At 62.2% G+C, this 11,316-nt stretch overlaps 2 protein-coding genes across 3 annotated transcripts; one reads left to right on the top strand and one right to left on the bottom strand.

The window, feature by feature from the left end:
• Positions 1 to 1,008: 1,008 nt before the first annotated feature.
• Positions 1,009 to 9,026, bottom strand: IL11 (interleukin 11). 2 transcript variants are annotated; one of them, XM_060652684.2, is made up of 6 exons: positions 8,857 to 9,026; positions 7,528 to 7,538; positions 3,113 to 3,285; positions 2,861 to 2,947; positions 2,569 to 2,730; positions 1,009 to 1,798 (listed from the first exon to the last, which is right to left on the bottom strand). In XM_060652684.2, exons 1-6 carry the CDS (start codon positions 8,937 to 8,939, stop codon positions 1,628 to 1,630), a joined length of 687 nt encoding a protein of 228 aa, XP_060508667.1. In that variant the 5' UTR covers positions 8,940 to 9,026; the 3' UTR covers positions 1,009 to 1,627. The 2 variants fall into 2 exon arrangements, with proteins under 2 accessions (XP_060508667.1, XP_060508666.1); XM_060652683.2 differs by lacking the exons at positions 7,528 to 7,538; positions 8,857 to 9,026 and adding an exon at positions 4,426 to 4,574 and having other exon boundaries at positions 1,012 to 1,798.
• Positions 9,027 to 9,127: 101 nt separating this feature from the next.
• Positions 9,128 to 10,732, top strand: TMEM190 (transmembrane protein 190). The gene is made up of 5 exons (XM_060652691.3): positions 9,128 to 9,246; positions 9,339 to 9,374; positions 10,064 to 10,189; positions 10,277 to 10,361; positions 10,448 to 10,732. The coding sequence occupies exons 1-5, from the start codon at positions 9,189 to 9,191 to the stop codon at positions 10,686 to 10,688; spliced, it is 546 nt and encodes a 181-aa protein (XP_060508674.2). The 5' UTR covers positions 9,128 to 9,188; the 3' UTR covers positions 10,689 to 10,732.
• Positions 10,733 to 11,316: the final 584 nt, after the last annotated feature.

Here is an 11,316-nt window from a genome sequence, read left to right as displayed (position 1 = left end):
CGAGCATGGCCCCAACTCACCACTGACCCCTTTCAGGGACCTTGAGGAAGACTCATACCCCCCACTGAGCCTCAGTTTCCCCATATATAACCGATTTGTGTCTGTGGCAGTGATTGCTGAACATTGGTTATAAAGAAAGGGGCACGGGCTTTGGAAGGAGCTGGACCTCTGGCAGAAACACAGTGGTCCCTTTCAAGGTGTGACCTTGAACACCATGTCCCCTCCCCCGCCAGTCTCACTTTCTCTCACCTGGAAAGTGGGGCATGATGGAGCATTCAGGGGATCATGTAAGTAAAACCCCACACTTAAGACACGGCCCAGAGCACACACTCAGTGAGCAGTCATTCCTGACTCCTTCTGAGGTCTTGTTTTGGGGGAAGGGGTTGGCTGGCATTCCGTCCTTCTAAAAAGTGTGTATTTTTTTTTTTTTTAATGGGTCATGCAAAACACATGGTCACTGTAGAAACTCTGAGTAATTCGGACAAGCACAAATAATGAAAGCACCCATAATCCCACCCTGCCTTCCACCCTGAGGGGACCATGGTCAACATTTTGGTGTATTTTCTTCTAGGAGTTTTTTTTTTTTTTTTTAATTATTATTTTAAAGTAAGCTCTATGCCCAACGTGGCACTTGAACTCACGGCCCAGAGATCAAGAGTCACATGCTCTACTGACTGAGCCAGCCAGGTGCCCTGTGTTCTAGGACTTCTTAAAAAAAATCTATATATCCATCCATCCATCCATCCATCCAGAGAAGCAAAGTGGGAATCATGCAGTGGTTAGTAGCCTGCTTTCTCTATGTCTTAAAGCCGCCTCTGTATCATCCCCCCTTTATGGCTAATAGTTTTCCATTACACAGATGGGTGTCATTTATTAAACCATCCCTCACTGTTGAACATCTAGGTTGCTTCCAATTTGCTGTTGTGAACTGCCATAATGAATGACCTCGAACTTGCAGCCTTGTCATGTACAAGCACTGTAGGGCACTGGATGACCTTCTGGAACCTTCTATTAAATATTTATTGAGAGTCTATGAAGTGCTGTGCACCAGATGAGGCTCAGACCCTGCCCTGGAGGACCAACCATCTCCCCTCTGCTGTCCTGCCCACTAAGGGTCCCTGCCTCCCTCTACTCCAGGGACCCCAGCCCCCAGCCCTCAGAGAAATCACCTCTAAGTGGATGTGTATGACAAATTTAATTTCCCCTTCTGTATCGTACAAAAGTTTCTCGCATTTTGTACAAAAACCCAGGCCTCTTTCCCTTCCCTCCCCACCCCAACACAAAAAGTAATTGTTTAATAAATAATATATGCTCCTGCCTAGGCCCAGAGGCGTGGGGAACAGGGAAACACTGTGGCCAGACGTCTTAGAGATTCAAGAATCCAGGACTCCTGTTCCCTCACCCTTTGGTCCCCAAGCCCACCCACCTCCCACCCACGCCCTTAAATAAATAAGTATAAATAAGGCACAGATGCCCCCCCCCTTCTGCCCAAGTCTCCTGGAGGGACCGTCTCTAATCAGGGGGAGAAGAAGAGGGGGGTATCTCCTGACCTCCATGCCCCTAGTCCCCAAATAAATAAATAAATAAGATGTGGCATCGAAGGACGTTGGCGGTTCTGTGTAGCTGGTCACAACCGAGTCTTCAGCAGCAGCAAGCCCCGCACGGCCCAGTCAAGGGTCAGGTGCAACCCCCCAAGAATGGCGTGGGCTGCCCTGATGCCTCCCCAGGCGGAGGCTGGAGGGGCCAGTGGGGGAGCTGGTGGGTCTGGGGGTGCTTGGGGTAAGGCCAGGCGGGACATCTGTTGGGAGAAGACAGAAGGTTAGCAATGGGTGGGGGTGCAGTGGGGGTCCCGGGAAGGGGCGTTTGGAACCTGGGAGTCCAGGCTGCATGTTTCCAGAGGGTCTTTAACCTGCAGGGTAGAGTTTCTGGGTGGGGAGTTCTCAACATGTTGGGTTCAGAAAGTGGAGGCTGGGGCCAAAAGGTAGAGGTCTCAAAGCTGGAACTCCAGGGCCAAGCTCAGGGGATTGAGGGGTGAAGTCTATAGAGTCAGGGCTGGGATCCTGATGCCAGGTGAACGCTGGGGGCTGTAGGCTCAAGTCTGGGGTCAGGTCCAAGATCTTGGGGCTGGTGTCTTACATGTGGGGTCTCTAGGATCCAAGCTCAGGGACTCGTGGGTGAGGGCTGGGGTCTCAGAACTGGGAGCTGGAATTTGAGGTCCAGGGTCTTTATGGTCAGGCCCAGGAACGGGCAACTAAAGTTTTCTGATCTCAGGTTCTTGGGTCTCAGGTTTTGGCGGTCAGGGTTTGGGGGTCTTAAGGGCTCACAACCAGCATCTGAGGTCTTAGAGACTCAGAGCTCAGGATCTGGGGTCGTCTCACCCGAGATCTCAGGATCTAGGCTCTTGAGGTCTGGAGTTTGCAGAGTCAGGGTCTCCAGGCTGGCTTTGGGTCAGGGTCTGGGGCCTCGAGGGGGCTGGGGGTCTCCGAGCAGGCCTGGAGTCTGGGGTCCCAGGGTCTCAGGTTTCAAGTCTAGGTATGGGGCCTGGGAGCTGCGAGGTCGAGGTCGTACCAGGAGCTGCAGCCGGCGCAGCAGTCTGTCCAGCCGGGCCTGCAGGGCGCCCAGCTCCGGCTCCAGGGTCCGCAAGGAAGGGCCGCCCGCCCGCCGCAGCCACTGCACGTGCCGCAGGTAGGAGAACAGGTCTGCCCGCAGCCGCGTCAGCACACCTGGGAGCTAGGAGGCAGGGCATGGGGGGCATCACGGAACACCTGCCACACGCCTGCTCTGGCCCCCAGCCCCCCTTGCACCCTGGCCACCGCCCAGCTCTCACCTTTGCCCCCTCTTCCCCTTCCCCTCCCCTTACCTGTAGGGCTCCCAGCGCCCCTGCACTCATGGCCAAGGTGGGAAGAGAGTCCAGGTTGTGGTCTCCGTCGGCTGGAAATTTGTCTCTCTGTGGGGGAAAAGAAGCCTTGAGGGGGACCCTGCCCAGCTCCAAGGGTCCCCCCATCCTGCAGACAGGCCCCAGACTCCCCCCCTCCCGCTGTTTCCGTGCAGCCCAGAAGCCCTCCACACTCCGGGTCCCTGTCCCAGCCCAGCCCCCGGCAGGCTCTCCCACCAGCTGCGCAGCAAGCTGTCGAGTGTCCGCCAGGAGAGAGCGGGTCAGGAGGACGGCGCTGTCCAGCTCGGCCCGAGGGTCTGGGGAGGCCCGTGGGGGGCCCGGCGGTGGCCCCGGGGCAGCAGCTCTATCCGGCCACAGGCTCAGAGCGACCAGGACCAGGCAGCAAACACCTGGGGGCGGGAGAAGGCAGAGGGAGCTCAGACCGGACTGGTGGGTCCGGGGGAGGAGGGACTGGGGGTCCCGAGTCCCGGGGTGGCGCGCCCAGGGCAGGTCGCAGGCCCGGGGCGGGCTGCCCTCTCCCTCTCCCGCTCTGGCTGCCCCGCCCGTCGGAGCAGACGCGGCCCGGGGCGGGTAGACGGGCCGGGCGTCTCCCGTCCGCCCCCGGACGCCGGAATCTGGGCCCCGGGGCGGGGCGTGAGGGGGGAGGCACAGGCCAGAACCTGCCCCCTCCCCGGGCCTCGGGAGCCCGAGCCGGACTGAGAGCGGGGCAAGGAGACCGGGACAGGAACCCGGAGGCCCAGACCCCTGCCCAGGGGGACCGCGGAAGGCCGGGCCGTGGTGCCGGGGATGCCCCCGGGGCACACCTGGGCGGAGGGACGCAGAGACGCGGGCGCAGCGGGGACGCAGGCGGCGGACAGGGACCCGGCGGCGGCGCGCTCCCCGGGGGCTCCGGCCCGCTGGTTCCCCGGCAGCCCATCCCCCAGCCGCCCCGCCCACCCCCGCGCCCGCCAGCCAATCAGCGCCCCCCGGGCCGCCCCGCTCCCGCATCACACCCCCAGCCCGCCCCCCGGGCCCTCCCCGGCCGCTGTCTGTCCGTCGGTCCGCATCTGTCTGGCTCTCCCGTTCCTGTCTGCACCACTGTCTCTCTTTCTCTCCTCCCCCTGCCTGGGGGGTCGGCGTTCGGGACTTGGCGCTCACCTCCTCGGGCTCCCTGCCTCAGTTTCCCTCCCGGAGCCTTTCTGTCGGGATGCCCGGGTGTCTGCCGACTCCCAGGGCGTCCCGCGCTCTTGGGGGTCACCTCCCGGCATTTGTCTGTCTCTGTCTGTATGTCTTCATGTCTCTCGCGCTGCCCTGTCTCCGCGTCTCAAATCCGTCCTCCTGTCTCTGCCCGTCTCTGCTCCCGGCCTCCTGCTGCTTTCTCTGAATCTCCTTTCCTGTCCTCCGTCTCTGCCTCCCCACGGCTCCCTCGCTCTCCTCTGTCTCTCTCTGTCCGATTCCGCTGTGTCTGTCTGCTCCCCACCCTCCTCGCCGCGGTCCCTCCCTCCTCCCTTCCTGTCCCCCCCCCACCCTATGAACTTGAACCAACTTACTGTTCATGTCCCCACAGGGCAGGGATTCCCCAGGGCAGGGGGCAGGGAGCTGGGGGCCTTTAACCCTTCCCTGTCCGCTGCCGGGGGGGAGCCCTGGGGGTCAGCTGGGCCTCGGCCTGGGGAGGGGAGGCATGTGCGTGTGAGCAGCGAGGGCCGTGGCAGTGAGGGAGTGTGGATGCCTGGGGGGTTATATAGGGGGCCAGGGCGGGCGGGCGGGGGGCAGGCGGCAGGGGAGGGCGGCCTGACACATCCTGACTCACCCTCCCTGCCTGCCTTTTCCATTCAGACGGAGCCGGCTGCCTCGCAGGGCTCACGCTGCCTTGCTCAGAGGAGGGCACGGAAGGAAAAGTTGGAAAAGTTGAAAAGAGAAAGGGGGGGGGTGGTCGGAGAGGGGCTGGTGAGGTCATTGGCGTCCCCTCCCTCCACCTCCTCGGCCGGCCGCCGCAGGGGCAGACACACACGGCGCAGAGGGCTGGGGCCCGGCTGCGGGCAGCGGGCGGGGGTCCACAGGACCAGGACTGGCACTGAGGGACACGGAGAGCTGGGGACGGGGCCACAAGACGCAGGATGGGGAGGCAGAGCGACCCCGTGGGACGAGGAACGGAGAAAGAGAAGGGGACGGAGCTTGGAGACCCAAGCAAGGAGACAGAGACACTTGGAGAGATGGGGACATTGGGGCAGAGATAGATCCTCTGAAAGGCAGAGATAGAGAGACGGAGACACTAAGGAGATACACTGCAGTCGCAGAGAGACCCCAGGAGGAAGAGGGGCAAAGTTGCAGTCATAGAGGGGAGGCAGGCTGCAGAAGAGATACAGAGAAAACAGAGGAGCAGGTGACAGAGCAGAAAGGCCCCAAGAGACAGAGGCAGGGGGACAGACGCGCTCAGAGACAGAGGTGCTGAACATTGAGGACAGAGAGGGGCAGAGCCTTTCCCCAGGAGACAGGTAGGGATGTGAAGGTGGGGAGAGAAACAGAGATGGAAAGGAGGTGCAGTACCCCTCTGTGCCTCAGTTTCCTCACCTGTGAAATGGGGGTGACCGAGTACCCATCCTACCCCCCAAACGCCGGGGTAAGAATGACTTCACCCATGCAAAGCACGCAGTCAGCTCTCAGGAAATATGAACCATTGTTATTCTCTTTCTTGATTTTTATTAACACATGCGGGGAGACCCAGAGAAAGAAGGGTGGAGATGTTGCGTGAGCAGAGGAGGCAGGGAGGGTGACAGAACTGCAGAGAGAGTGGCTCAGCCAGGGAGAGGAGCTGGGGACAGGGCACGGGGGACATCTGCATAGAGATCGCGGTGCAGAGAGGCATTGGCGCCAGAGGGGGAGACGCACACAGACGGGGGAACAGCCGCGTGGACATGGTACCCGGAGGAGGGCCAGGCACTTGGGCAGAGCCCCTGAGGGAACAGGTCCAGAGCTCCATTCCCAGGAGCATCCCCCCCCCCCCCCACCACCACCCAGGACAGAAGCGACAGTGGAAGACAGAGTGACGGGACTTTCCAAAGGTCCCCCGGCAGACTCCCTCTAGGCTCTGTGCTGAGCTGGCAGGGGGGACTCTGGGGATGAATGGAGGCTAGAGTTCTCCCCCTCCCATCCCCCACCATGGGAGGGGGGGGACGACGGCTCTCCTCCCCAGGGAGGTGAGGTCACAGCCCCCCCATGGTGGGACATGACCTCATTGCTCAGGTAAGAGCTCTCTCTCCCTTGGTCTGTCATGGCCACCCCTTCCAGGGCCCCCCAGGGGCCCTTCCCAGCCCCCGTTCCCGCAGGGACCCAGGCCTCTGACCACTGGGTCTCCGCCCCTCAGGGGGCCTGTTTCCGGCTGAGTCAGCGTGGGGGGCCCAAGGCTGCGTCAGTGAGGGGAGAACTGACGTAGCCCCCCCCCAGACCGGCGGGGCCAGCCAAGGTGACTCAGGCCACCAGCCTGGGGGATGGACTGGCCTGAGGGGATAGGGACTGGGCCCGGGGCCAGTCTGGGAGCAACAAAAGGGATCTCGAAATGGCAGCCCCTTCCACCTACAGGGAACCAGACCCCCTTCTTCAACCCAGGGGTCTGGACCCCCAGCCCCTCCTCCCTCAGACCCAGGAGTCCTGGTCCCCAGCCCCTCCTCCCTCAGACCCCATGCCCAGTATCCAGGCCCCAAACCCTGGCTTCCAGGTAGAGAAAAAAGTGTTGCCTTTTATAATTTGGAGAATACGCTATGGAAAAGGTCAGGAGTCTGGGGCCAGGTCAGTGGTGCGTGGCTGGGGCCAGTCCCCCCGCCCCACCCCCAGTGTCGCCTTGGCCATCACCCAGGGCTCTGGGGTCATGTTTGCCCATCTTTCATCCTTCCCGGCTGCAGGAGGCTGAGGGAGATGTGGTGGGCGCAGGACAGGAGGGCGAGGGCAGGGGGAACTCTCCAGACTCCTGGGTCTTCCCCAGGGTGAGGGGTGCTCCAGCTACTTCCACTACAAGGACAGTAAGAAGGAAGGGGTGGGGTGCAGACACTGAGAGGCAGGCCTTGGGGAGGTGACAAGATGACAGGACAAGCAGGAACAGAAACTGTAGCACAAACCCCCAGAGTGACAAACAGACAATGATGTAAAACAATGGGATCTAGGGACACAGGAAGAAACAAACTCGGAGATCAGGGGAGACCCAGTGTGTGAGGCTCTGGTGGGGGGTCACAATCTTGGGGGAAGGTACCACTGGGATACTAGCGGGGAGCCGGGGTCCTCGCGTGTGCCGACCCCCTGGGCGAGGTGGGGCTGGCTGGTGTGAGGTCAGCAGGTCCGAGGCTGCGTGTGTCCGTCTGTCTGTCCCTGGGGGGTCCTGTCTGGCCTCTGGGGGGTGACGGGGCAGGCGGGCCGCAGAAGCAGCCCAAACCTGTCATTAGCGGTGAGGGCCGTGACGGCGGGGGCCCCCCCAGTCCCAAGTCGCGGTCCAGGGCCCTGGCAGCCCCGCCCCCCACCCCCTCCTTGATCCCTGAGGAATCCCGGGAATTGCGAAGTGGGTCCAGATGATGTTGACACAGGAAATGGTCATCAGCTGCTGGCCTCAGCTCCACAACCCCTATGACCCCCCACCCCCGGCCCCCTGCTGAGCCCCCTCTAACCTGTGTCATCTCTGACGGAGGCAGCCCAGGGCCACTCAGCTCCCACCAGGATGTTTACAGGAGATGCCCAGGGCAGGGGGTCAGCCTCACAGGGCTTCCAGAGAAATGGGATCTGGGCTTCTGGACAGTTGCCCTCAGAGGAGTCCTGGCCTCCTCCTCCCCCCTCAGACCCAGGAGTCCAGACTCCCAGCTCCTCCTCCCTCAGACCCAGGAGTCCAGACTCCCAGCCCCCTCCTCCCTCAGACCCAGGAGCCCAGGCCCCCAGCCCCCTCCTCCCTCAGACCCTGGAGTCCAGACCCTCAGCCCCCTCCTCTTTTAGACCCAGGAGTCCAGGCCCCCAGCCTCTCTCCTCCCTAAGACCTAGGATCAGGCCCTCAACACCTCCTCCCTCAGACCCAAGAGTCCAGACCCCCAGCCCCTCCTCCCTCAGAGACTAGACTCCCAGCCCCTCCTCCCTCAGACCCAGGAGTCCTGGCCCCCAGCCCCCTCCTCCCTCAGACCCAGGAGTCCAGACCCCCAGCCCCCTCCTCCCTCAGACCCTGGAGTCCTGGCCCCCATACCCTTCCTCCCTCAGATCCAGGAGTCCTGGCCCCCAGCCCCTTCCTCCCTCAGACCTAGGAATCAGGCCCCCAGCCCCTCCTCCTTCAGACCCAGGCCCCCAGCCCTTCCTCCCTCAGACTCAGGAGTCCTGCTCCCCAGCCCCTCCTCCCTCAGACCCAGGAGTCCAGACCCCAGCCCCTCCTCCCTCAGACCCAGGAGTCCTGCCCCCCAGCCCCTCCTCTCTCAGACTCAGAAATCCAGGCCCCAAAGCTATACGGCCTCAGGAGGCCCCTCCTCACTGCCCTGCAAAGCTGACTGGAAGTTCACCTGAGAGAACTAAGGATCGCAGTCCCAACCCAGCTCCCCAGTTGGGCTCCTCCTCCTTACTGAGGGGAACCAAATGGGAAGCTTGACGACCTCCACATGGACTCCTTTCCCCATTTGTAGGTGGACTGAGGCCTAGGGAGAAGCCACCCTCAGGGCCCTCACATCCCTAAGGCCCCCTACACATGCCCCATACTTTCTCCACGGGGAGGCCCGGAGTGCCTTTGGGACAAGGGGACTCCTGAGCAAGTGCTCTGCCCCCCTCCCCCGGACCAACCCCCATTTTTCCCTTGTCCTCCTAGGCCATCTCGTTGTTGGGGGGGGCCTCCCTAACAATGGGGCTCAGGGAGCCTCAGGCCCCTGCCCCTGGTTGCTAGGGGGAAGACCCCAGGCTATGAGCTGCCCCGCAGGTATCGGGTTACTAAGTGGAGGGATTCCCTGGCAGGAAGGTCCCCCAGGCCCTACCCCGTGGAGTCCCCTGGTTCACAGGGAGCAGACGTCTTACACCACCACCGCCTCCTCTTTCTGCCACGGAGGCTCATTTTCATGCCCAGGCCCCCACCCCCACCCCACGGCCCTTCCCACCTGGTTGCTAAGGAAGCAGCTTCTTAACAAGCAGGCGTGACCAGGCCAGTGTGACCCCCCTCTCCCTTCTTCCCCATGTCAAGGGGGCTCCTTGGCAACAGAACTTAGAACCTTGAAAGCTGGGTGGGCAGTGGGCGGGGCCCAGCTGGTTGCTGGGGTGATGGCCTTCAAGGTCTGTCCCCACAGAGGCCCCAGGGGTCTAGGGAGGCGACATGGTGGGCTCTGGGATCCCAGCTTTGAGCCTCTTCCTGCTGATGCAGGGCTCAGTAGGTGAGGGGGCCAAAGACAGGGTCAGAGTGCTGAGCAGGGAGCCTCCTCAGCCTTCATACCGCAGCCCCAACACCAACCATTTTCCTTCACAGATGGGAATGGAATCCAGGGATTCTTCTACCCATGGAGTGAGCAGTGGATGAAACCCGGGCCCTCCAAGGACAGGGAGCCAGACTAGACTCCTGGGTCTAAAGGGAGTAGGGACTGGGGGACTGATCCCCAGTCTGAGGGAGGAGGGGCTGGGAGCAGGACTCCTGGGTCTGAGGGAGGAGGGGGCTAGGGTCTGGACTCCAGGGTCTGAGGGAGGAGGGGCTGGGGGTCAGGACTCCTGGGTCTGAAGAAGGAGGGGTCAGGGGCCTGATCCTAGGTCTGAGGTAGGAAGGGCTGGGTGCCTGGACTCCTGGTCTGGGGGAGGAGGGGCTGGGGGCCTGGATTCCTGGGTCTGAGGGAGGAGGGGCTGGGGTCTGGACTCCTGGGTCTGAGGGAGGAGGGCTGAGGGTCTGGACTCCTGGGTCTGAGGGAGGAGGGGCTGGGGTCTGGACTCCTGGGTCTGAGGGAGGAGGGGCTGGGGTCTGGACTCCTGGGTCTGAGGGAGGAGGGGCTGGGGGTCTGGACTCCTGGGTCTGAGGGAGGAGGGCCTGGCGGGGGGGGGGGTCAGGACTCCTGGGTCTGAGGGAGGCAGCGCTGGGGGCAGGACTCCTGTGTCCCGCAGAGTAAGCACCGGGCAGACAATCCCAGAGCCTGCCTTTGGGACTGCGGTGTTCTGATGCTCCTGGCGGACTCTGTGGCATAGCTGACACGTGTGGTTGGTCCCAAGGCTGTGAGGGAGATGTGTGGGACCGGGAGAGCTGTGGGGGCCAGGCGGCCATCGAAAACCCCAATCTCTGTCTGCGTCTCCGATGCTGCTACCGGGACGGGGTCTGCTACCACCAGCGCCCAGACGGTGAGTACCTGGCAGCAGGATCCCCTGGGGCTGTGGCGGAGACCCCTCCCCGCCCACCCCGGTCTCAAAGCTGCCTCCTCTGTGCAGAGATGATGCGGAGGAAGCACATGTGGGCGCTGGGCTGGACGTGTGGGGGCCTCCTCTTCCTGATCTGCAGCATCTGCCTGTTCTGGCAAGTGGGGCTGGGACTCCGGGTGGGACCCCATCCCCAGAGGGGCAGGTGGAAGGTCGAGGCTGAGTGTCCGTCCTCCCCGCCAGGTGGGCCAAGCGCCGGGATATGCTGAACCTTCCAGGCTTCTTAAAGGGCAAATGTGACCAGTCGAGGACCAAGTCTCTGTTGTCCAAGGACCGGGGGAATCTGAGCTACAAGAAGGGGTCCTCGGGCAGCATGCCGGCCTCCCTTCCCCTGGAGGGGAACCTGGACACATCAGGGGCCACCGAAGGGGAAGGGACGACAGAAGGGGGTGAAGAGACGGAAGGGGGAGAGGATGATGATTAGGGGCACTCCTGGCGGGACCCCTCAATACAGATCTAGCATATGGACCTGTGGTGCCTTTTCTAAGTATCATGGGAGCAGGAGATGGTCGAGCTCTGGGGCAGGGAGTGAGCGTGTGTGTGTGTTCGAGTGTGTGTGTGATCGTGTGTGTGCGTGATCGTGGGAGGTCTGGGCTGAGGGGGGGGGGCAGTGGGTAAGCAGGGGGTGGCCTGGGCTGAGGCTGCAGGGCTGAGGGGTGCCCGAACTGGGCTGGGGTGGCATCCTGCCGCCATGAAAATGTGGTCCTCAGCTCTCCTGCGGGAGCATCACGGACTGTCGGCCTCTGCCTGCTGCCTACCCTCGGGATCCTGTCCCCAAGCATGTGCCTGGCTTCCCATCAATGCCTGAGCATGGGAGGGGCCCCTGCTGGACCCGGGCTGTCTCCAGTGGACAACTTTACTCTCAGGCTCTCCACAGGCCAGACAGACATTTTCGAGGAAGTGCAGACAGTTGAAGACTCATCCTGACCAGCCCTCCCCCCAATCTCAGGTGTCACCAACTACCCTCCATACATGCTTCCTCCCAATAAATATTTTGCAAGTCTAATTTGTCCCTCTGTGTGCTTCTCGGAGGACCTCCCAAACCACCAGAG

Source organism: Panthera onca, chromosome E2 (genome assembly GCF_046562875.1).
Source record: "Panthera onca isolate mPanOnc1 chromosome E2, mPanOnc1 haplotype 2, whole genome shotgun sequence".
Classification (NCBI taxonomy): Eukaryota; Metazoa; Chordata; class Mammalia; order Carnivora; family Felidae; genus Panthera; species Panthera onca.
Note: the sequence above shows the minus strand (reverse complement) of the source record. Positions and strands in the feature narration are given on the sequence as shown.

Excerpts from the sequence above, each read along its gene's own strand:
- IL11 (XM_060652684.2), bottom strand. The coding sequence starts at position 8,939 with ATGAAAATGAGCCTCCGTGGCAGAAAGAGGAGGCGGTGGTGGTGTAAG. Across the intron at positions 2,948-3,112 it reads GACAGCTTGCTGCGCAGCTG|AGAGACAAATTTCCAGCCGA; the intron begins GTGGGAGAGCCT and ends TTTCCCCCACAG. Across the intron at positions 2,731-2,860 it reads GGGCGCTGGGAGCCCTACAG|CTCCCAGGTGTGCTGACGCG; the intron begins GTAAGGGGAGGG and ends CCTGCCTCCTAG.
- TMEM190 (XM_060652691.3), top strand. The coding sequence starts at position 9,189 with ATGGTGGGCTCTGGGATCCCAGCTTTGAGCCTCTTCCTGCTGATGCAG. Across the intron at positions 9,247-9,338 it reads GCTGATGCAGGGCTCAGTAG|ATGGGAATGGAATCCAGGGA; the intron begins GTGAGGGGGCCA and ends TTTCCTTCACAG. Across the intron at positions 9,375-10,063 it reads GGGATTCTTCTACCCATGGA|GCTGTGAGGGAGATGTGTGG; the intron begins GTGAGCAGTGGA and ends GTTGGTCCCAAG.